The 24,580-nt window shown below is 49.8% G+C and overlaps 1 protein-coding gene across 1 annotated transcript in view; it reads left to right on the top strand.

Moving 5' to 3' along the window:
• ADAMTS2 (ADAM metallopeptidase with thrombospondin type 1 motif 2) overlaps positions 1 to 24,580 on the top strand; it is a gene marked incomplete at both ends in the record, with an annotated part of 245,196 nt that overhangs the window by 177,265 nt on the left and 43,351 nt on the right. Inside the window, 2 exons of the mRNA XM_082836631.1 lie at positions 19,272 to 19,428; positions 24,335 to 24,440. Of these exons, the coding sequence (XP_082692757.1) occupies positions 19,272 to 19,428; positions 24,335 to 24,440 (263 nt within the window). The remainder of the gene's footprint in view (positions 1 to 19,271; positions 19,429 to 24,334; positions 24,441 to 24,580) is intronic.

Raw genomic sequence — 24,580 nt, 5'->3', positions numbered from 1 at the left:
CTTGCCTGGAGGCTAAAATTTAGGTTTTGTTATTATTCAAGTTTGGTGAGACCAACAGATCAGGAGGTGACTGCCATGTGTTTGTTTGTTTTTTTGCGGTACGCGGGCCTCTCACTGTTGGGGCCTCTCCGGTTGCGGAGCACAGGCTCTGGACGCACAGGCTCAGAGACCATGGCTCACGGGCCCAGCCGCTCCGCGGCATGTGGGATCTTCCCGGACCGGGGCACGAACCCGTGTCCCCTGCATCGGCAGGCGGACTCTCAACCACTGCGCCACCAGGGAAGCCCGCCTGCCATGGTTTTTTTACCCACAGTTTCTGGCCATGCAGGGCCGCACCGGAAACACCATGGTTGGTCAGGAGGCCTAAGGAAGGAGAAGGAAACTGTGGGCGAGCACCCTTATTGTGGTTTCCTCAGGAAGGACAAGGTAAGGTGGGGTAAGCAGGCTTAGGATTGGCCGGTGTGAATAATTTTCAGCAGGCTCAGGAGCATTGGGGCTGCCCTAGTTGTTTGGTACCTGGCCCTAGTGATTTGCACAGGGCATAGTGGGCTGGAGTGTGAGAGCCCAATGAAGGAGGGGGCTGGGGGTGTGGACTCTGAATTGGTTGGTTTGCATTTGAAGAGCATATGATCCAGAATTAGTTGTTTACTGTCTCTAGGAATTGGCTGACCCTGGGAGGAGCAGTTCCTCCCAGGTCAGCAAGGCCCTGGATGTCAAAGCATCAGAAACAACCTGTGTCCTCCTCTTCTCATGCCACGTAGCTGCTGTTCTAACTGAGCAGTCTTGCCCTTCTTACTTCCCTTTGTTGTGAAACTTGGAACCGTCTTTCCTAGCAGCATGCACGGGTCTGTGCACCAGGATTAGAAAGCCCCCAGGCACAAAGACCTGAGATGGAAAAATAAGGGGATGCCTGAAAGGAGAGCTGGTGAGGAACGAAGGAGCCCCATGGTGATGGCCAGTGTGGACTGAGCAAGTGCCTATGCCAGGCAGCTCGGGAACACTTCACACGAAATTATCTCACTTCGTCCAAGGACAGATGGGGAAGTGGAGCTATGAGGATCCCACTTCACAGATAAGGACACTGAGGTTTAAGGCAGTTCAGTGGCATGAGTAGCCAGTGGTATTTGGCTCCTCAGGAGTCCAGCTTCTCACCCTGGAAGCCAAATTCTGGAGTCCGTGGTCTGACCCCACGCAGTATGAAGAAAGTCAAGTCATAATAAGATGAGGCACATAAGGCATAGTAAATTATGCAAAGAGTTCTGCCTGCCGATGCAGGGGACACGGGTTCGTGCCCCGGTCCGGGAAGATCCCACATGCCGCGGAGCGGCTGGGCCCGTGAGCCACGGCCACTGAGCCTGCGCGTCCGGAGCCTGTGCTCTGCAACTGGAGAGGCCGCAACAGTGAGAGGCGGGCGTACCGCAAAAAAAAAAAAAAGAAAGTTGTGAATTATGCAAAGGGTTAACTCCTCTACTCAAAGAGAGAGAATCTCAGTCTCACAAAATAAAATCGAACTGCACACAACGTACAAGGCGTGCAGTACAGAAATGACAATGAAGGACTTTATGGCTGGTCAAATTCCAGGAACAGTGGACCTTGAGCCCACTCTTCCTACCCTGGGAAGTGTGTCACTCTTAAGTGATGGAAGCGACCACAGTGAGGATAGCAGTCATGGTCCTTCATGCCCCATGGAGAACATATAGTATACCAAAGTGGACTGTCAGATCAAGGGAGAAATTTGCAAAAACCTTACTGCAAGAGTCTTTCATACCCTTTTCAAGACCTTTAACAGATCACATTTTAAAAGGCATAGGAGTTTCCCCTACCTCCATATCCTTGTTGCTTAAAAAAAAAAAAAAAAAAAGCCTTCTCAGTTCAAGCCTTCTTTAATAAGTTATTCAGTCATTTATAGCCAATAAAAACTTTTCATGATTTTTAAGAGACAGTATCCCTGCATTGATATCTTCTGTCTAGAGCTGCACTGTCCAGTCCAGCAGGCACTAGACACATGTGGCTACTGAGCACTTGAAATGTACTTAGTCCAAACTGAGATGTTCTGTAAGTATAAAACATATGCCTGGTTTCAAAGACTTAGTACAAAAAAAAAAAAAAAAAGGAGAGATGTAAGATACTTTCTTAATAATTTGATATTAATGAAATAATGTTTTGGATATATTGGAGTAAATAAAATATTTTATTAAGTTAAAAAAAAGGCATAGGAGTTTCAAGTAATATAGTGGATAAAGTTAAATTAGTAGTTATATCATTTTTTCCCCTTGCCCTATGGAAAAATGTGCCTTCTTTTTGAGGAATCATAGAACACTTAAAAATTACAGAAGCACTTTAGGTCATAAAGAAAATTTTAGTGAGTTTTATTTATTTATTTTATTTTTTGATTAATTAATTTTTTTTTTTGCGGTACACGGGCCTCTCACTGTTGTGGCCTCTCCCGTTGCGGAGCACAGGCTCTGGACACGCAGGCTCAGCGGCCATGGCTCACAGGCCCAGCCGCTCCGCAGCATGTGGGATCTTCCCGGACCGGGGCACGAACCCGTGTCCCCTGCATCAGCAGGCAGACTCTCAACCAGTGTGCCACCAGGGAAGTCCTTAGTGAATTTTATACAGCAAAAATAGTTTGGGCTATTCTCTGACTCGGTGCTCTAAAACTAGGTGGAGGGAAGGGATATATAAAAAGAATAAATCCAGTCTCTTTGAAAAAAAAAATCTCCTAGGAAGAATAATATTAGACCCTCAGTTGCAGACTATTGGGAAAACTAATGAAAACAAGAGTACTACAGATCAAAACCTGTGGGGTGTGGCCAAAGCTGTATTCATAGGCAGGTGCTTTCCAAGATCACACAAAGCGAATGAAAACAAGTTAACACTGTATTCAGCTCGGTAAGTTAGAACAGATGTTAACAACCACCCAAAACCAAAAACCTAAAGAAAGTAAAAATAAGGAAATAGTTCAGAAAAAAGCAGAAATCAATACATTAGAAAATAGAAAGAAACAATAGGATCAATCAAGAGGAGAGCCTTGGAAAAAGCAAATCTCTGGCATATTCAGTCTAGAAGAAAAGAGAGGAAGCATAAACTAAAAGAAAGAGTGTGTCTAATGCAGCCCACAGTGGGATGCTTATCCCAGCTGAAGAGAAAGCTTTGGAGGAGTTTGCTGCCCTAGGCAGCTGTTGGGAGATCTCCACCTGGGCCTTCTCCCCATCCCTCGACTCTGACACCCAGTGGTGGTCAATGGAGGAGGAGTGTGCACACCTTCTTCTGCATGTAAGCAGGCAGGTTTGTGGCATGGCGGTGCACTCTGGACATGCAGACACAGTACACAGCCAGGGAAGGCTGGGGTGGCCCAGGCCCAATGACACAGTTCCAGCCTCCGTCCTTGGAACGTCCCATGGGACTTTGCCCATCCCCACTGGAGCAGCCATCAACATGTTCGCCATCCCTTCCCCTCCTCAGGCTGGGCCCTACCAGTCCCTCCATTCCTGGCCTGAGACCCCCTTAGCATCCTCCAGGGTCTGAGGAATTTTTAGGTGTGTAGTGTGAGGGATGGGCATGATTATATCCAACCCCCTCCCCACTTTCTACCTCTGGAGAGGGGACATGGGAAACTTCACGTTGTGGGGTAGGAAGGGGAGGAGAGCCACCAAGTGGTCTGAGCCTTAAAAAAAAAATTGGAGAATTGTGCATGGTTAATTGCTTACCAGCACTGGCAAAGCTTTGGCTCTTATTTCACCTAAAAACTGTCTGGTTCCTTCTCCCAGTGTTGATTACTCAATGGAACAAAGCCTTGTTTATTTTAACTACTTCCTGACAGGCTCTGTGCTAAATTGCCCCCACCCAAAGCTGTTTCTTCTTGTTCTTCTTTCCTTAAGTGTCACAGGCAGGTAGAAACCTGGTAGAAACTAGGTAGAAAACCTGAAGGTGAGATTTTGAGAACCTCCGTCAGGGACCTGGAAATCCTGGGAAACAATGATTTCCTGGGGAAATGGGAATATTTCAAAGCTGACTCCAAAAAATGTAGAAAATACCACAATAAGCCTCATAACCATGGTGGGAACTCAAATTCTTCTCTGTTTTCAAAGTTATCTTAAAATTACCTCTAAATAGAGAGTCGGATAATATATTTTTGCCAGTCTATTCTTATTCATTTGCAAGGAATTATTAAGCAAAGATAATGCAATACCACATAAACCGTTTCAGAATATATACATATATATGTTCTGAAATCTACCGAACTTATCTTTATAGCCAACATGATTCCTACACACAAAGCTGCCAAAGGTAGCATATCTAAGACAAAGTACAGACCTGTTTCACTTCTAAAAATAGATGTAGGAATTCCTGAGGCTTTAAGCATTTAATTCAATAATGCATAAAGAGAAACTCTCACCATGATAAAATAGGGTTTATTCTAGGAATGTGATGACTGTTTAATATTAGAAAGTCTGTTCATATAATTTATCAGATCCATTTGCCTAATGACAAAGCTCGTCATCTAACAAATACTTTTTAAAAATATATTTATTTATTTATTTTGTTGTGCTGGGTCTTAGCGCAGGGTCATGTGCGGCACGTGGGATCTTTTAGTTGGGCATGCAGGATCTTTAGTTGAGGCATGTGGGATCTAGTTCCCCAACCAGGGATCGAACCCGGGCCTCCTGCATTGGGAGCACAGAGTCTTAGCCACTGGACCATTAGGGAAGTCCCTAACAAATACTTTTTGAGGGTTTTTTGTGCCAAGCACTGTGCCGTGTCACTGACGTGGTCCCTGACCTCAGGGGCTGCTCTAGAGCAGAGGTGCAGACAAAAAAACAGTTACAACTGAGGGCTCAGGGACTTGGTCAGGGCAAGGGAGGCAGGCAATCTTATTTAGAGATTAGGGCAAGTGACTGGAGGCAGTGACTTTTCAGCCATGGGGAGGGAGTGAAAGGGGGAAGAACCAGCACAGGGAGCGGTGGCTTAGGAGAGGGTGGGAAGCATCAAAGGGAGGACCTTAGTGAGCTGTCCTGGGACCGTGGCCACAGGGTGAAGAAAGGAGAGAAGATGAAAGAGAACTTTAGGAGGCCAAACCAGGAGCGGGTGGGTGCTACACGGGTGGATGTGGAGGGACACTGAGTCTGTGCCTTGGGCAACCTGGTAGATGATAATGCTGACCCCTGAGATGGAGAGCACGGAGCTGGGGGGAAGTGGCATGTGGGGGAGAAAGGCAGTGAGCTCAGGGGATACGTGCTGAGTTTGAGGTGCTTTGTGCCATCCCAGTGGAGATAGCCAGGGAGATGCTGGCATGGGGAACTGGAGCCTGGAGAGAAGAGATGAGCGTGTTTTGCAAAGGCATGGATGGGGGTGCACAGAGAAGCACACCGAGTCGGGGGCACCTGAGAAAGAGCCCCAGGGGGCTCTGCTGAAGGCACCAGCAGGGCAAGGAGTGTGATCAGCTCCATAGGAACTGAGAGGGTATCTCATGGTTTTTAAAAGATCTGTGAAACTAGTAACAGATGGTAACATGACAACCCAAATTTTATTTAAAGGTAGAAAAAGAAGCACATTGTCCCTAAAAGTGTTCTGCATAGCTAATTCTCAGGATGTTCATAGATGTTTTCACAGGAGAATAGAGGGGTTCCATGGTCAAATGAGTCTGGGAAATGCTTATAAAACAAAGTAAAACAGGTATTCCTGACAGCAAAATTTCTCAGAGACTTTACTATGAAAATGTGCAGGGTGAATCTCTAGGAGATGGATCAGTATGCATGGTTTCTCCAAACTATTTCTCAACAGAACCCTTTTCCTCATGGAATCAACATTCTACAGAATTTGCTTTGGGACATGCTGCTCTTATGAAACAGTTACAGTAAAATTGGCAACAAGAAAGAGACGCATAACTTTGTTACTGAGGTTTTGGAATTCTGGACAATGTCGTATGACATGAAACCAGTATCAAGGAGAACAGATAAAATTATAATTGTTTGCTAATAATTATGTGCCCGGAAAACCTAAAAGAATCCATCAGAAAACCAAGGAGTTTAGTGACATGGACAAATATAAGATAATTACACAAAACCCAATAATTTCTGTGTGAACCCACAATACCCTGGTAGTAAAGATAATAGGGAAAGAAAGTTCCCTTAACGATAGTAACCAAAAATATAAAATACCTGGAAGAGTCCTAACAAGACAGCTATAAGACCTACGTATAGGAAGAAAATTGCACATCGTTAATGATAGGAAAAAAATAAAAATAAATGAAGAGACATATGCTATTTCTTACGGGAACACTGGGTATAGTAGTGATGTTGACTTTTCCCAGATTAATAATTGGAAACTTGATGAAATGATTCTAAGATTCATCTAGAAGCATAAACAGTCAAGAATGTCTGGGAAAACCTTGAAAGCCAGCAAATAAAAAGGATTTACTTCAAACACCTTGTAAAGCAAAAATAATTAAAATATACTATATTTACATAAGCATTAACAGATCAACTGAATAAAATATATAGCTCTGAAAATACCTCTCATATAAATAACATGCGATAAATATAAATGGAATGGTTATAAAGTGTTATAAATAAGTCTATGATAAATATAAATTTCATATATAGCAAATTAAATACATCAGATGATAAACATAGGCCAATAAAATTCAACTAGTTAAACCATACAAATCAAGAAGAAAATATTCATCGTCAAGGACTTCCTAAGCATAAATACAGTCGAAGGGATTGTAAAGAGGAGGATAGATATATTTGAATACTTAAAATATAAAGTCATCAAAAAACACAAACAGGGGCTTCCCTGGTGGTGCAGTGGTTGAGAGTCTGCCTGCCGATGCAGGGGACACGGGTTCGTGCCCCGGTCCAGGAAGATCCCACATGCCGCGGAGCGGCTGGGCCCGTGAGCCATGGCTGCTGAGCCTGCGCGTCCGGAGCCTGTGCTTCTCAACGGGAGAGGCCACAGCAGGGAGAGGCCCGCGTACCGCAAAAAAAAAAAAAAAAAAAAAACACAAACAAAGGGCAAACCACAATCAGGAAAAGCATTTGCAATATGGAAAAGATATCCTAATATATGAAGAGCCCTAGGAAAAACAGAATTGGCAATGGACATAAGCAATTAACTGAAGAAAAAATACAAATGGCAAAAAAAGAGAAAACATTGAACTTTACTATTAATCAAAGAAATAAACGTTTACCATTTTAAAAGCATCAGCTGTGTTAAGATTAAGACGAGGGATTTACTGCTGGCTTGGGTGAACGCAGCAGTACACTCCTCTGGTACGAGTATAAATGTGTACACATTTCTGGAAGGAAATGTGGCAGTTTGTCATTTCCCTTAAAAATGTTCTTCATGTTTGCCCCCAGTCATTCGTTTCTATGATTCTATTCCAAAGCAGTTAACAGAGCTGTGGATGAAGTTTTAGGAACAAGACGAAAGCCAGGGCCTTATTTCTAAGTGTAAACAACTGGAAGCAATGTAAATTGTCTGCCAATAGGGGTCTAGTTAAATAAATTACACTATGTCTATGTGGTAGATTATTAGACTGCCAATAAATCCCATTTTCAAAGCACGTTTAAGGGCTTGGGGAAATGGTTGCAGCATTAAGTCAAGTTTGTTGGCTTTTCGGAAAAAAGGATATAAGCTTACAGTAGTAGGATCTCAATTTTGTTTGCAAGTATCTACACAGAAGGGACTGAAGGAATACATCAAACGTGAATAGTACTTATCTCTGGGTAGTAGGTGATGGATTTTTATTTTCTTCTTTGTACTTTACTGAATTTTCTTAATTTATCATGATAAGGATGTTTCCTTTATAATTGAAATTGTGCATTTTTAATTATGGAAAATTTGTTTATATTTTTAAAAAATCATTTAAAAATGGTAGAGTCCAAGTAATTCTGTTTAACTGAATGCTAGCACCTGGGGAAGGGTCTCCAGTGGCATGCCACAGGGCTGTGTCATGTCCAACATTTTAGTTCTGATTTGAAGGAGCATGTAGAAAGGACTTCATGCTTTTGCTGGGCACCTCTTCTCTGTGGTGGCTTGGAGGCACTTGGAGAGGGATCTCTGTTCTTCTGCCTGGGAACTCTGTCACCTGAGTGTCTGTGGAAACTTTGGGCGAGCCATCTTGGCCAGAGGGAGGATGCAGGCTGCCACAAGTATGTGGCCTTACCTACAGGTGAGGCTGTATTACCCAGGTGTTGCAGGCACCTCCCTCATGGCCATGACCAGTCTGGTCCTTTATGTTCCACCTCGTAGGGAGGGGTTCTGCTTTGCGTGAGCCATGTTGGTACCCTCCGAGTCCCCCATAGGCAGAGTGAGGGTAAGGGAAGCGGGCATGGACCCCATTGTGAGGCTACAGCCTACTCTTCCTGGGGACAGTATGGGGAGGAGGGCAGGCCATGGGGCTGCCTCGAGCCCATGGCCAACAAGACGGGTGGCCACAGCACGCTTGGGCAAGTGGAGCAGCTTCAATGAGACCAGGACCAATACAGTGAGAAGTGAGAGGGCACAGGGGGACCAACGCCTCCCTCGCCTCCATGACTTCCCACTGGGAAGGAGTTTGGGAATCAATGATGGTGAGGCGACAGGAAGGGAGAATGTGGAACTGGATGTGTGCTTTCAGAACCGAGTCCAGGCTGCACCCACTGCATCCCAGCAGGGCTCGGCAGACCAGCCTTAGACTTCTGCTGATGACCTCAGAGGTGTCAAGATAAAAGAGGTACCAGGATGTGGAGTTAGAACCCCACATCCATCCCCAGCCCCTGAAGCCTGGCCGGGAAGGACAACATGCTGCCACCCCTCTGCTGGCCCCCAGCCCCTGATGGCAGCGGGGCTGCCCAGTCTCTTGTAGCAAAGCCCACCCCCCACTCTGCCCAGCTTCTCCCACCTCCCCACCCCACCTCTTCTCGGGAAGCCATGGGGGAGGCTGGCGCCCATCAGGGCCTCTGTGTCCTGGGGGATTCCAGAAAGTTATAGGGCCAGACTTGGTCCTCCTCCAGCGAGTGGCAAGATTGTGAGTGGGGAGTGGAGTCCAGAGTGTGAATCTCACTTTCCCTAGGGAGGACACACTGCAGAAGCACAGGTAGGGGGAGAGTAGAGTTAGGAGGACATGGCTGGCCAACCACATCCAGGAGGGCTGGCACTAGACAGATATCCGGACGCAGAGGGACTGTGGCCCCACCTGCTGGCCCATCGTCTCTGGAACGGAGCATTCTGTGCCTTGCACAGAGCATAGGAGCCTAGGGACAGTGCGGCGTGTTTGGCTGTGGGCTCAGGAGCAACCCCCCGTGGGAAAGGAGGGGTCGTTCCACGGACCTGGAGCAATCAGACCATAAGTCTGAACATGACAGTCCGTGGAGAGTAGCTGTCAGGGCCAAGGGTGCCAAGCCAGACACACAGAACGCCTCAGAGCCAAAGATCGCATCACGGACCAATATTTCTGTAAGTACATCTAAAAGGAATTTTCTAGAAAAGGGAAATGTGACAAAAACCAAGATTATACAAAAATACCGGCCCCTGGGCTTCCCTGGTGGCGCAGTGGTTGAGAGTCCACCTGCCGATGCAGGGGACACGGGTTCGTGCCCTGGTCCGGGAAGATCCCACATGCCACGGAGCGGCTAGGCCTGTGAGCCATGCCCGCTGAGCCTACGCGTCCGGAGCCTGTGCTCCTCAACGGGAGAGGCCACAACAGTGAGAGGCCCGCGTACCACAAAAAAAAAAAAAAAAAATACCGGCACCGACTTTTTATTATTAAATTCCACAGACATAAAATCACTCCATCAAGCTGCTATAAAAGTTTCCCATTTCTGTGCTTGTGCTTATCTCGTTGTGGGCGATAAGTTTGTGTCCACTGGTCACAGACTCCACTTGGCACAGTGCTGGGGATGAGGCCCTGTTTTTAGGTGTCTGAGGGACCTCTCAGGGAAGTGGGAAGCATGCCTCCTGAGCAGGTGGATCCTGGGACCTGCCTGCCTGCTCCCAGGCCTGGAGCAACAGCTCCCCATGAACTCACCAGTAAACAAGATTGTTTCGGAGTGGTGAGCACCATGGGGTGCCCTGGATGGGGTGACCCAGCAGGAGACTGCCTGGCTGGGATTCACGTAAATGGAATGAGCTCTGCTTGTTCAAGGAAAAGCCAGGAGGGGCTTCTAGATGGGGTTGGGGAGTAGAGTTTGGCTCACGGAGGGGATGGATTCTGATGAGCTGCTCCTCAAGGAGCCACGCATTTCCTGTCAGTGAGTTAGGCCCTGTCCCTGGAAGACTTTAAGCATAGCAAGGCCGAGGTGACTGGAGCCAGGAGCCCTGCCAGGAGAGGGGCCTGAGCTGTGTCCCCCAAGGCCCGGCCGGAAGCGCTTTAGGGGCTGTGAGGCCGAGACCCAGACTTGGGGCAGAAAGTGGCCCGGTATGCTGTTATTTATTCCAAGCTGTGATGGAAAGAGAGCAGCTTCCGTACCCTGCACTCCCCCTGTGCCTGTCCCCAGGCCTCGCCAAGGCTCCAGTGGGGATAAAATCAGTAGCACTTGTGCAAGTGACATGTTGTTTGTCTTCCAGCTTATGAGAAGCCTCTGAGTTATCTCAAGTTTTGCCTAAAACAACGTTTTTCTCCATTTCTTAAAAAAAAAAAAAAAAAACACAGCAGAAGAAAAGAGATTATCTTATTTTATACAATATGCCATCAGCCAGGGAGCAGAACACCGGCAACACTTGAGGGTTGCATAGCAACTGGCTTTTCAATTGATTTTTTTTTTTTTTTGAGAAGGCACCAAAGCTACTGAACTGTTCTCATTTTAAGTATTTCCTAAGATGATTAAAATCAAAGCAAATGGAAATCAGAGACTTGGGGACAATCAAAGAACATAAGGTATCTTGTCAGGTCAAGACAAAATATGGAATGCTCTTGGAAAATTTTCAGCGTTGGAGGGGAAGGGTCTGAGAAATTCTGACTGTGAGTCTCTTAGGGGAAGGCAAGAGAAGAGAATGCTGGGGCAGGGCTCAGTGTTCAAGGGCCCAGTGCCACCATCTGCTTACTGCATGTCCTGGGCCATTGCCTACCTGCTCTGGACCTCCGCTTCCCTGACTGTGTGAGGGGCAGTGTAGGGGATTCAGAACACCCCAGGGACAGCCCCTGGTTTCCCCAGAGTCTGGGTCCCAACCCCCAATCAGATGGGGGCCAAGCATGGTGTCCAGCCCCCACCCCCACCCCCAGTCATTGCGGCCCACCTCCTGAGCCAGACTCTCCACGGTCCAGAGAAGAACAGGAAGCATTAGGGCCAGATGTGCCCCATAGGCTTGAGCTGGGAAGGTTCATGTGAAGAATCCTGAGCTGGCTTTCTCTGGGAATAGCTTCCCAGCCTCTGGAAGGATGTCTGGAATGTTCCTTGATGATATGGGAGTCCTGAGCAGAGAAATAAGGATCATGCCCTCCAGCCCTCACTGGTATTGGGGTTGCCTGTCATGAGGTTTGAGCTCCAGGCACCGCCTTGTCCGCTGGAGCTGCCCGGAGAAGACCCCCAGCCTCGGGGGAGCCTGTGCTGCACCCAGCCTGGGGCTTGGTGTTAATTCTGGCCCTGTTGATCCTTGTGGGACCTTCAGTGAGCTATTTACTCTCACTGAGCCTTAGTGTCCCCTGTAAGGGGAGTGCACACTAGCAATGACAACAGGAACAAGGGTATTCATGCAAGTCACAGCCTGCAGTGCCCTCTTTGGCTCAGACCCTGTCTGCAGCCCCTTATGTGATGTCACACACTTCACCCTCACAGCAGCTCTCTGGGGCAGTCACCTCATCACCCCCACCTGCCAGGACAGGTGAGTGGCCTACCGAGGTCACACAGCGGTGAGCAGCTTTGCTGGGCTGTTATTGCACAGGCTGGGGAACATGAGCTCCGGGCTCTTTGGCTATGCTCCCCACAGAGGGCATTTTGCTGCCCCCCACCCTGGGGATGCTCGTGGCATGTAGCAGGTAGAGGCTGAGATGCTGCTCAGCATCCTTCAGTACCCAGGACAGTCCCCACCGCAGAGAATCACCTGGCCCCAAGGGCCAGCAGTGCCAAGGTTGAGAATTGACCTCTGCTTTCTTTTTATTTATTTATTTATTTTTAAATTTATTTTTATTTTATTATTATTTTTTTAACATCTTTATTGGGGTATAATTGCTTTACAATGGTGTGTTAGTTTCTGCTTTATAACAAAGTGAATCAGTTATACATATACATACGTGCCCATATCTCTTCCCTCTTGGACCTCTGCTTTCTTGAACCCAGCCGATCTGGACTCCACTCTGTGCACGCTGTCCTGTTTTGTGCATCTTTGGGAGGGCGGATTGGGCAGAAGACCCTCTGGGGTCATGGCAGTTGAGAAGGCTTCGGTGGGCTTCAGCTAGATCCATGGGACATGAGCCAAGGGGCAGAGACAAAGAACATTGTGGGTGCTGATCACCATGGACAGAAGCGCCTGAGCTCCCAGCTCGGTGCTGCGGTTGTGCCCACTTTGCAGATGGGAAGCCCAGGACAGTGAGGTAACTTGTCCAAGAACACAGGGCAGATGACAGATGAGCAGGCCTCCAACCCCAGGGCCCTGAGCTGCCCAGGTGAGCCCCACCTGTCACTTGCAGGTGCCCTGGTGGGCAGGGTTTGTGGTCTGAGGGGCTCCCTGATATGCCCCCAAGCCTGCAGAGCCTCCAGGCTGCTGGTCCCACTTTTCTCCTGTCTCCTTGACTGAGGGAGGTAAGAGCATAAATGTAATTCAGCTCATTCTGGAGCAAACAATGGAAATGTCAGAGAGCAGTGATAAGAACAGAACTTTCTGCTCAGATCTTAACTGATTTGTTTAATGTGGGACCACAGAGGCTGTCAGGGGCTTCCGTGGTCCCCCTTGAACCCGTGCCCTGGCGTCTCAGAGCAGAGCCCTGGGATCCAGGCGTCCCACCGGCTGAGGCCCCGCGCTGCTGTTCCTGCGGCAGCAGCGCCACCTGGTGGCCACCGTGGCTCTCGCCCTTCCTTTCTTGTCCCGCCTGCCTAGGGGAGATGGCCCTGCAGACAGAACACCTTCAGAGGTGGCGTGGCTTCCAGGCCCACCTCCACCTCTTTCTAGCGGTAGGACTTCGGGTGAGTTACTTCAGTTGTCTGAGACACGGTTTCTCATCCGGAGAGTAGGTCAATAACAGCATCTATATCTTAAGGCAATTATACATTTTAAATTAGATGATACGTGTGAATGCAGAGCCCACTGCTACCACCCAGCCCCAGGGTGCATAAATGCCCTGTGTACTATAAAAAAAGTTCCATGCACTATGGACAGCTGGCACCCTTGGCTCCCTCGGGAGGAGGGAGGCTGGTCTGTGAGATCCCGGCTGGTTCTGGGGCCACTCCCTTACTGGGCCTGGGATGCTGCCCCCTGGAACACCATGGCCCTCTGTGCAGTCCTCAGCCCAGCACAGGTGGGAACAGGCAGAGAAGCCAATGCAAAAAGGAGCAGATAGACGACTTTGGGGCCAGGAGGATGCAGATGACTCCAGTGAGCTGGGTGTGAGAATCTTAACTGCAATAGCAACTCTCTCAGCCTCTCTCCATCACTTCTGAAGGAGAAATAGACACGTCTCCTTTCCTCGCTCAGATGAGGACTACAGCTCATGTGCTGTGTGATACATAGCAAAGGCACGGGGTGGAGGCGTCTGAGGGCTGTGGATGTGGGCCGGGTGGCAGAGGAGTATGGGGAGATCCCACTAGAGCGCAAGTGACCCTCGTGGGTGCCCAGACCTCCCTCCTGGGCCCTCTGCCTGGACATCTCTGTCTGTGAGGAGCCCTTCAAGGCAGGCGGAACCTATGGGAAGGCTGGCAGCTCTCAGGAAGTAGGAGAAGTAGGTAGAGGAAAGGCTGAGCCTGGGGTGCTGGCTTCTGCCTAGAAGCTCATGGGTGGTTGTTTGGAGGCTGCCACTAGGCAAGCCTGCTTCAGCCGTTTTTTCGTTGTTTTGAACCTCAGTTCTACTGACCTAACTTGAGTCCCAGGCTGCCTCTGGACTGTTCCCCCAGGAGCTGCACCCTGAGAAGCAGGAGAGCTCCCCAAAGGAAAACTGCTGAACTTTTACCGAGGAAACAAGCTGGGCCCAAAAGGATGATCCCTGGCCTGTGTCCCGGCATGCTGCAGACCCCACCTTTCCCTGCGAGTGTGTGGTCCTCTCCCCATGCCTCCTCTGCAAGCCCCACTGCCAGAAACCATCCTCCGTCTCTTACCAGGCGACACCTCTCTTGTTCATCTCCTGCTACCCCGTGGTCCTGACTGCTGAGACATTACACCAGACAACACCCCCATCCATCTCAGCAAATGTCCCCCTCCCCTCCCCCCTCCCTCCTCACGGACTCAGAGAGCTCTTTCTAAAATGCACATGCATCTGGCACCTGCCACAGAGCACAAGGCACACTGCACCCTCCTGAACTCTCCAGACCCTATGAGGATCCCAGCCCTTAGCTCCTTGGTGGCCATCTGAGATGGGTCAGATCCTTGAGAAAGTTGGGACATGAGCAGAGAAATAGGAAGTACAGCAGCTCTGCACCTTGGATGCCGGAACAGACATCACCCTCCTCCTCCATGTCTCAGGGTCCTGTCTAGGCTGCAGGTTCCCAGGGCCCAGCGCATGGCCATTGTTTTCTGTGACCTGCCTCCCCAGGGCCACCTCGTCCTGGTGTAGCCCCTCCAAGCCCTTCTCTCTGCCCCTTCTCTTGGGGAGTCTCCTCAGAACCCAAAAGCCAGGAGGGGCTCCCAGACAACTTCTGCTCTGGACCCTGCAATGCAAACCCCCATGGGGCTGGAGAGCGGAAGTGGCAGGCTGTTTCTTGGAGTGGAGGAAGGAAGACGAGGCAAGAACAACACGCAAATCAATATTTCAATAAATTATCCTATCTTGCCGTAGCAGTGAGATCACGGTGGCTGCTGAGAGGGGCTGGGAACCTGGGCTGAACCCAGGAGCCTGGTCTCTGGGAGGCAAGAGGCACTCGCCAGTGTGCCAGTGTCAGGTCCAACCTGCTAAGGCCTTTTCTCCAGGGTTCTCAACCTGGTGACCTGAGAGGTGTGTTTTCTTTTGTCCACAGAACTTATTTTAACTTGAGTCAGTGTTTTCCAGGAGGTACGCTTCTTTGTAAAATGTGAACATTGGCCTGAGTAGTCAGATCTGGCAGCCCTGGGCTCTGTCCACTGCATGCCGTGCCGATGGGGCTGGTGCTGAGTGTTGTTGCCCCTTCAGCTGGGCGTAGGCTCCTTGGTTGGCCACAGTCCTCGCCACTCCTTATCCCCCCAACTTCTTTACCATAACAGGGAAATACTCTTCTGGAACCTTACCCCTTCTGAACTGGCAAATGAAAGACAAACTCGTTTTTCCTTAGAACCAACCTGCCTCACTGACTTACATCACCGGCCTTGGCCGGTGGGCCTTTGGGTTTGCAACACCCACCCAGCACTTCCCACGAGCCCACCCGCTGAGCAGTCAGGCCTCTCTCTGAGCCCCCAGCTTGTTTGTTCTCACCCTGTTTCAGCCTTTGCCTCTGTCCCCAACTCCATGGCCTTATTTCTGCTCTCTGGCCCTGACACAGTGTGTCTTTCTGACTGGGCTCTTGACTCCTTGTCAAAGATGTGACCAGAGCTTCTCTCCCACTGGTGTTGGACATACCAACTGGACCCTGGAGAACAGCCACTGGCTTTCCTTTGCCAGCCAGTGCCCTTGACTGAGCTTCCCACGATTCTCCAAGGAGGAAGTCCCCTGCTCATGCTCTTTCAGCTGCAAGTGACAACAACACAACTCAAATTGACTTTCATGGGAGGAATTTCCTGACACACAATATATGAGACACATATCTGCTGCAGACAGCTTCTGGAATGGCCCCTGGTGAGCCCACATCTTGGTATTCACTCCTCGGTGTGGTCCCCTCCCTGTGGGTTTGGGCAGGACTGAGATTTGCATCTAAATGGACTGAGACTTCTGTCTTGGATGTGCCCTATCAATGCTATCTCTTGGGTCACTCGTGCTGGGGGGAGCAAGCTGTCCCGTGTGACTGCTCTGTGGTGAGGTCCATGTGCCCGTGAGGAACTGGATCCTGCCAGTAACCACGTGAGTGAATGTGGGAGTGGGTCTTCCCCAGGGGAGCCTTCGGATGAGATTGCAGCCCCAGTCTCAGCTGCCAGCACTCTCATGGGAGACCTTGAGCCAGAAGACCCCGCTAGATTGCCTTTGGATTCCTAACCCCGAAACCATGAGATAAGTGTTTGAGGTTTTTCAGACCATAAAGTTTGGAAGTAACTCATTTTGTGGCAATAGATAACAAACAGGCCTGGGGTAGGCTGGCCTCAGGCCTGGGGGAGCCAGGTGGTTGTGTGAAGATACCAGGAATTGACCTCTTTCCACCCCAGGCCCTGCTCTATCTATGCTGGCTTCTTCCTCCCCTGGGGTCTCCTCCCCTAGTGGCAGCTCCAGGCTCGCAGTCTCACACCTTTCCAACTCCTTGGCCCCAACCATCCCCCCTGAGCCCTCCCACCCCTGAGCCTAGGGTCAGACCCAGATTAACAGAGAGGATATTTTACCAAAGGGGGACTGGGCTGCTGTTGTCAGAAGAGCCCAGGCAAAAGTAGCTGCAGTCTACCAGGGGAACAATCCCCTGATGTTTGGGCTGAGAGACATGGCCCGAGGGAAACAAGGCCCTTTTGTTGGAGATGGACTAACAAGGCTCTGAACTGGTTTTGGGCTTTGTGGAGCCGGGGGAGTCCCACTCCAGTGGGGGCTCTGCGGCCATCCTTGATCAAGTGGTCATCAGTGGCCTTTGTGATCACCCTCTGATCGGGACTTGGGCTGGCAATCTGAAGCCCAGTGGGGTCCATACTCAAGCACCAAATCAGATCCACCCATGAGGGTCCCTTCCTTCTCATTCCACCCAAAGGTCCTTCCCTAGAAAGGAGAGTCTTTCACTCACTTCCTCCTCCAGAGCTGTGGCCTCTCAAGGTTTTCTGGAGACAGTGATCACCTGGCAGGGTCTTGAGCTGACCTGCTTGGATGAGATATAGATGCCACGTCCCCTTCCTTTGCCCTTTCTGTGTCAGGCGGGGTGGGCCGTGCTGTGCTGCAGGAACAAACAAGCTCCATGTTCCCGCAGTTTACAACAACAAAGCTTGATTTCCCCCTCACACTTGTATGTTCATTGTGAATTGGCAGAGGACTCTGGTCTCATTGTCACTCAAGGCTTAGGTGACAGAGCAGCTACCATCTCAACATGCTGGTTCACATGCCAACAAGGAGAGATCTCTGGAGGCGCTCATGTGGGCAATTAAGTGCTCGGACCGGAAGAGACACACATCACTTTTACTCACAGCTAATTGGCCAGAGCTCGTCACATGCTTCTCCGAATCACAAGGGGGGCAGGAGTGTACCTCCCTTCCCCTTTTCCAGCATCCTCTGGGCTGTCCACCTCTGTGCCAATGTCTAACAGGTCCTGGCCACCAGACCTCTCGCTCCAGTCTATGACTGACTTCATTAGGACTCAACTACATCTTTTTAAAAAAAATTTATTTATTTTATTTTATTTATTTTTGGCTGCGTTGGGTCTTTGTTGCCGTGCGCGGGCTTTCTCTAGTTGCGGTGAGCAGGGGCTACTCTTCGTTGAGGCACACGGGCTTCTCATTGCGGTGACTTCTCTTGTTGCGGGGCATGGGCTGTAGGTGCGTGGGCTTCAGTAGTTGTGGCACGCAGGCTCAGTAGTTGTGGCTCTCAGGCTCTAGAGTGCAGGCTCAGTAGTTGTGGTGCACAGGCTTAGTTGCTCTGTGGCATGTGGAATCTTCCCAGACTAGGGCTCAAACCTGTGTCCCCTGCATTGGCAGGCAGATTCTTAACCACTGTGCCACCAGGGAACCCCCTCAACTATATCTTATTAAAACAAGTAATCTCATCTCTCAGGAGCAACTGGCTCTGTGCTTAGGACTTGGGAACTGGTCTGCCATCTTTTAAGCCATTGACTTGGGTAACTCACGAGATGCCTGGCAATGACTAGTCCTCTCTGGCCTTGAATCGTTCGTCCTTCTTCTGCAACATGCTGGCTTACTAACAATACCCTATATCTTATTCTCTGCTACTTATACACAAAAAGAGAAATATGTGGCTCTGCTTGATGGATATATTTATGCAAGAGAAGAGACAAAACATCTGCTTACGTGTCTACCAAAGAATGCATAGTTCTACTTTATGGACAGATGTATCCTTAAAGTGGAAAAGAACGTGCCCAGTACTCTCTGCCTAGAGGGAACCACTTTGATGGTGGGAGTATGTGGTGAGAGCAGAAACTGGAGTGTCTGCTGTGAGGATTGTGGAGAGAAAAGGGATGAGTGCAGCTTATAGGAGACTTGATTTTGAGATGATACAGTGTATGTTTCATTTGTGGAGGAAGTTTAGGGCAGTGGATTGAATATAAACTTTGGTTTCAGGCTTCCTAGCTGTGTGACCTGGGGCAAGTTACTTGACCTCTCTGAGTCTCAGTTTCTTGCCTCTTCTCTCAGGCTCTAGAGTGCAGGCTCAGTAGTTGTGGTTGTGAAGACTGAATGAGAGAGTGAATGCCAATGCCATGGTGCAGATCAGGCTGCAGTGCTGCCAGTTTAGCAGCCAGCCTTGGCTAGTAGGTATGTGTCATGACACAAAATGGAATGTGGTTGCTCCCAGTGGCTTCCTGTCCGTGGATCCTGAGGGAAGTATCCCTGTGCTCCTGTTCCTTATGTGGCTCCTTTGCTGTATCTGCTGCAAGGTTTTTCCCTCCCTTGTGTCGTTTTCTGCAAATAGCTTCTATCAAGGGGAAAGCACAGGTCTCTGGGCTTGTAGTCATACTGGGAGTTCTGTCTCCCCTGTCCTGGAGCCTGCCAGAATGTGAGCTCTTCAGGGTGACCGAGGTTCACTGCATTTGCCTCCTGGCCAGGGCCTGCACAGAGCAGGGGCTGAATAGGATGCAGGGGCCCTGGAGGTGGGGTGGGCTGAATGGACTCTTTGAGGCTTTAGACGGCCTCAGAGCTTGGCTCCCACGTCTCACCTGAAATTGTGCAGTGACTTTGTGTGGAAACTCGTGCAGGTACGTGGAAAGGCCGGGGAGCCTTTCCATCCACTCAGGAGAATGGAGCCAAGTGGGAGGGGGTCTTGAGAACGGACTGGGCTTAGCGCCACCTGGCCCAGGTCCCTGGTAGATGGGGTCTGCTCAGCTCCCATCAGGACCACCAGACGCCAACCCCTCTGTTTGTCTCTCCTACCCCTGCAGTCCCTGAGCCTCATTGAGATTGGGAACCCCTCTCAGAGTCTGGAGAACGTTTGCCGCTGGGCCTACCTCCAGCAGAAGCCAGACTCCGGCCACGATGAGTACCATGATCATGCCATATTCCTCACACGGCAGGACTTCGGGCCTTCAGGCATGCAAGGTGAGCCCCTGGCCCTGCGAGGGCCCCCTGGCAACTTTGGCCCGGGCTGGGAAGGGTGTCTGGGCAAGGGGGCCTGTGTCGAGGGGGAAGAGTAAGTGCTAGTGACCTCCTAGCTCTTGCAAACCACCAGGAACTCTGACCTTTCCCCCAGGAAACTGCATCTCTGGGAGGGACAGAGAGGACCAAAGGTAGTGAAATGGGCAGAGTCTGGGGCTGGCAGCCTCAGCCCAGACAGGATCTGAGGCTGGGTTTCAGAGTTTTTTGCTTCCTCCAGCTTTCACAAAACAAATTTGAATAAATTTTCAATCTTTAACAGTTAAGAAACTTTACTTAAAAATTCAAACTATATAAAACAGATCTAAAAGAAAAAATTGAAGGTCTACAATCATCGTTGAAGATTTTCACACATAGCAAGGCTGCACACCACACCATGATGGATCTCTTGCAGTGAATGTTGAGTGAAATAAGCCAGTCAGAGAAGAATATATACTTATGATTCCATTTATTTCAAGTTTGGAAGTGAGCAAAACTAATCTGTGGTGTTAACAGTCAGGAGTGGTCAGGAGGGAGGGAGTCGCTGTTGGAAGAAAGAAGAGGCTTCTGCAGTGTGGGGACAGTTTTATTTCTTGATCAGGGAGGTGGCTACACAGGTGTGATCACTTTGTGATAATTCACTAGTTGTGTCCTTATGATTTGTGCATTCTTATGGCGTATATTATACTTCAAAAGAAAGAGCTTTAACGACCTATATAAAAATGTATATTCAGGGGAGTGGACCCTGTTCACTTCACCCCCATCCTCTACAGATAGTCGATTTTATTAGTTTCTAGTTGATCATTCCAGTGATTCCTTTTTTTTTTTTTTCGGTACACGGGCCTCTCACTGTTGTGGCCTCTCCCGTTGCGGAGCACAGGCTCTGGACGCGCAGGCTCAGCAGCCATGGCTCACGGGCCCAGCTGCTCTGCGGCATGTGGGATCCTCCCGGACCGGGGCACGAACCTGTGTCCCCTGCATCGGCAGGCGGACTCTGAACCACTGTGCCATCATGGAAGCCCCAGTGATCCTTTTTATAAAAATAAGCATATTTATCTGATATAGGTGCTGATTCCTTCCAGCACTTTCTTCCATGACTTATTTCATATGCACCGCTCTGCTCTCTTAACCTGCAGCTTCTCTCTGCCAACCACTTGTCATATTCACGTAAATAGAAAGACTTCTTAAGTGACCCCTGATCAGAGCTAGGATTAGTTCATGTTAACAGAACACCTCTGAGGCACTACTGTTGTCCCCTTTGCTGTGCAGATCAGCACCACAGTGGGAAGCAGGTGGGAACAGAGAGTGTGACCCCAGATCCCACCAAGCACAGAATACGGCTCCTAGTTGGTGTGGGTGCCTCCCCACTGGGAGGGGGCTGCTAGCTCCCCTTCAAGCCCTACACCAGTGTGGCCAGCTGACAGACAGAGCACCCTGTCTGCCCTTGGTCCAAGTGAGAGCTCTAATAGGGAGCAGAATTGTTCCATAGGAGAGAAGCCAATACAACCTTTGTATTAAGTGACCTCATTCTTCATTTAAAAATGTGAAAAGATAGCCAAGGATTACCAGACATGAAAAAAACGATAGGATGAAAAGGATGGACCAAGATGCAAAATAAAATTATAAAACTGACGCCGGAGGAAACAGATAATTTAAAGAAGGGAAAAGCACAGTTTATAAAGTAATATCCCCAGAATGAGGAACTACATCTGTAAACCCAGAACAGGTTGCAAGGAAGAATTAGAGAACAAAGGGTTTTCATTAAATTAAAGATTTGACGGTGTCGACTAAAAAATTAAATGCCCAACCTAAAGGCTGAGTCACAGAAATTTTTAGGACTTCAAGCCCGGGAGGCAGCATCTCAAGTAACCCTGAGAGAACTGCTTCGAGGAGGCGAGGGGGTAGCTAGGATACACAGGAGTTTTGCAACAAAGGGCAGGTAATAAGAACAAAAGATTACTGTTAATTAAAGAATACTAGAAACCTCAAGTTAAGGCATTTACTGCTTTTCTGTGTATGGGAAAATGCAAGAGTCCGGGCTCACTGAAGTCATTCCTTTGATATGCACCTCAGCTATCTGGAGCCAGTATCCTGTGTTTTCATATCCAGTTTTCATATCCAGAGTTTCCTCAGGGCTCACCGTGGGGATTGGCTGAAGTCTGATGGCTGCTAGAAGGCAGGTATTCTTTGCCTCAGGGTTCACCAGCTCACTGGTGGTGGCTGCAATCGCTGATTACTGTGACATCCTTTGTGGCAGGCAATGTTCCATTTCTCAGTGGGTAAAATAGAAAATTCAAAAGCTGAAATAAAAAGTCTACGGATCGGGCTTCCCTGGTGGCGCAGTGGTTGAGGGTCTGCCTGCCGATGCAGGGGACACGGGTTCGTGCCCCGGTCCGGGAAGATCCCACATGCCACGGAGCGGCTGGGCCCGTGAGCCATGGCCGCTGAGCCTGCGCGTCCGGAGCCTGTGCTCCGCAACGGGAGACGCCACAACAGTGAGAGGCCCACGTACCGCAAAAAAAAAAAAAGTCAACGGATCCAAAAAGATTAAAATATGAGAGAAAAGTTGATGTAGAGGCTCAATCCAGGAAATACAATATCTATCTAAAAAGATTTCCAGAAAGAAAATAACAGCAGAATAAAATAAGAGGGAAGGATATAAAGCAAATAATACAGATGCATTTTCAAGTCTTCAGATCCTAAAAGTTCATGTAATGCTAATGTAGGTGAATGAGAAATACTCATACTGAGGCACATATTCATGTGCAAGCTTTGCATGCAAAGGACAAAGAGAAGACCACAAAGGTTTGCTCTGGCGCTGATTGGAGAACAATCATCTCAAAATCTACAGAGCAAAGAATGCTTTACGACATAGATTTTCCTGTTTATTAGAAGGGAAAAAGACAATACGATGCTTTTACAGACAAGTCTAAAACCAGCACTCCCCCGTCACACTTCCTTCCCTTCTGTGCTTTTCTCTGGGAGCACGTTGCCTGGGACCTCCCTGTGGGGTCTCAGAAGAGTGAGACTGAGTCGGGGGTGTTGACTTAAAAAAGAATATATTCACAACGTGAGAGACGCGAGTTAAGTTTTATTGGGGGCAAAATGAGGACTGCAGCCCGGGAGGACAGCGTTTCAGAAAACTCTGAGAAACTGCTCCAAGGAGGCGACGGGAGGAGCTAGGATATAGAGGAGTTTTGCAACAAAAAGCAGGTAATTGGGAACATCAAAAGATTGTTGTTAAATAAAGAGAACCAGATATCTCAAGGTAAGGAATTTAGCGCTTTTCTATGTATGGGAAGATGCAAGAGTCTGGGCTCACTAAAGTCATTCCTTTGATATGCACCTTAGCTATCTGGGGCCAGTATTTTCACATCCTGAGTTTCCTCAGCGCTCACAGCAGGGAGTGGCTGCAGTCTGATGGCTGCTAGATGGCAGGTATGCTTTTCGGCCCTGAGTTTCCTCAGGCCTCACCAGTTCATGTTGGAGGGCTGCAATCATTGGTGACTGTGACATCCTTTGTTTATTAGTATGGCAGGAAATATTCCATTTATAAATATTCCATTTATCAGAGGACAGGCTGGTTTCTCACTTGGTGGGCCACTAGGACGCCCAGGCTTCTAAACAGAGGCCCCCTCTGGCACACAAAAGTCTGTATGTACTTCTGTATCTTGTCCAGGGGCAAGTGGCTAGGCCCTGTTCTCTGGATTTCCTCCATTTTGGGTGGGGTCATCATGTACTCCCATCACCCTCCCCATCCCCGTGGGTGAGAATGTTGTCTTGTAAGGCTTCCCTGGGGACATCTTAAGACACCCCATGATCAGGCTCAGCCTAGTCAAGGGGGGCCATTCTTCCACGAACCAGCCATGCCACAGGGAGGCCTTCCTGGCCTTCCTGCCTGGGTGGTTCAGGCTCATTCCTCAGCCCTGCCCTCATTCCCTGTCAGGCTCCATTCCCGACTTCTTCCTTGGACCACACACTCTAATTGGGCTGGCAAAACCCACTGTGTCTCCTTACTGTTACCTGTGAATTCAGTGGCTCTTCAGAAGCCCTTGAAGGGGTGTGGTGGGCCCACAGGGCTGCTGGAGGGCCCGTGGCATCTCATGTCGGGGGTTGGCCTGCTGCAGCTGCTCCTCCCCATTCTCCACCTTGCCCGGGACAGACCCCTGGACCCCTCAGCAGGAATGTGGCTCATAATCTCCTCAGTCAGAGTGCAGAGTTGCCAGGCCAAGGGCTCCGAGGGCTCCGAGGGCCCCGTCGTCTGTGGCTGGTCTGCCCCCCAATCCACGCAGCCAGTCCCCTCTGCATGACTCAGTAGGGCAGCGTAGCACCTTGGCTGTCCTTGCCTGACCTGCCCCTGAACAGCTCAGGGCCACCCTCACTGTAGCCTTCTGTGCACTATGGAAATCCATCCAGTTGAGGACCCAGAGAAGGACCTATGGACCACGAGGGAGCCAGGGAAGGTCCCGAGGGAGTGGGCTCAGGGTATGGTGCCGGGCACCGGGGCCAGGGTTCCTGCAGCACCAGGGGCGGGTGTGGAGACAATATGCTACCCAGGGGCCAGAAGGCCACCCAGCCAAGCCGGGGGAGGAGCGCGGGAGGTGGCCTGAAAGGGAATAGCGGGAAGGAGGTGGCAGAAAGCCTTAGCAGGTGAGACCTGGGCTCAGGAAGCTGAGCTTGCTGCGGTGTGGCCACAGACGGGCAGGGCCGAGGCCCGCTGCCCTGGGGGAGGGGACAGGTGCTCTCCTGAGCCATGCCAGCCTCGGGGGCAGTTGGCTCTGTTCATTCGCTCTGGGGGTGTTGGGGTCAGGGCCCCCAGATTTGGGCAGGGCTCTGAGCCTGGGACCTGGAGCCACCCTTTGTCCCCTTCCAGGCTATGCTCCTGTCACTGGGATGTGCCACCCTGTCCGCAGCTGCACCCTGAACCACGAGGACGGCTTCTCCTCAGCGTTCGTGGTGGCCCATGAGACTGGCCACGTGTAAGTGGACTCACCATCCTTGTTGTCTGAGGAAGGTCGGGGTTCAAAGGGCCCCACTTCTCCTCTGTGCCCTGAGAGGGACAGGCCCTGTATGAAAAGCCCTTGGGATGGGATGTCCTGCCTCCGTGCTGCACAGGACG

The sequence above is a fragment of the Leucopleurus acutus genome, assembly GCF_964270905.1.
Source record: "Leucopleurus acutus genome assembly, chromosome: 3".
NCBI classification, from domain to species: Eukaryota; Metazoa; Chordata; class Mammalia; order Artiodactyla; family Delphinidae; genus Leucopleurus; species Leucopleurus acutus.
Note: the sequence above shows the minus strand (reverse complement) of the source record. Positions and strands in the feature narration are given on the sequence as shown.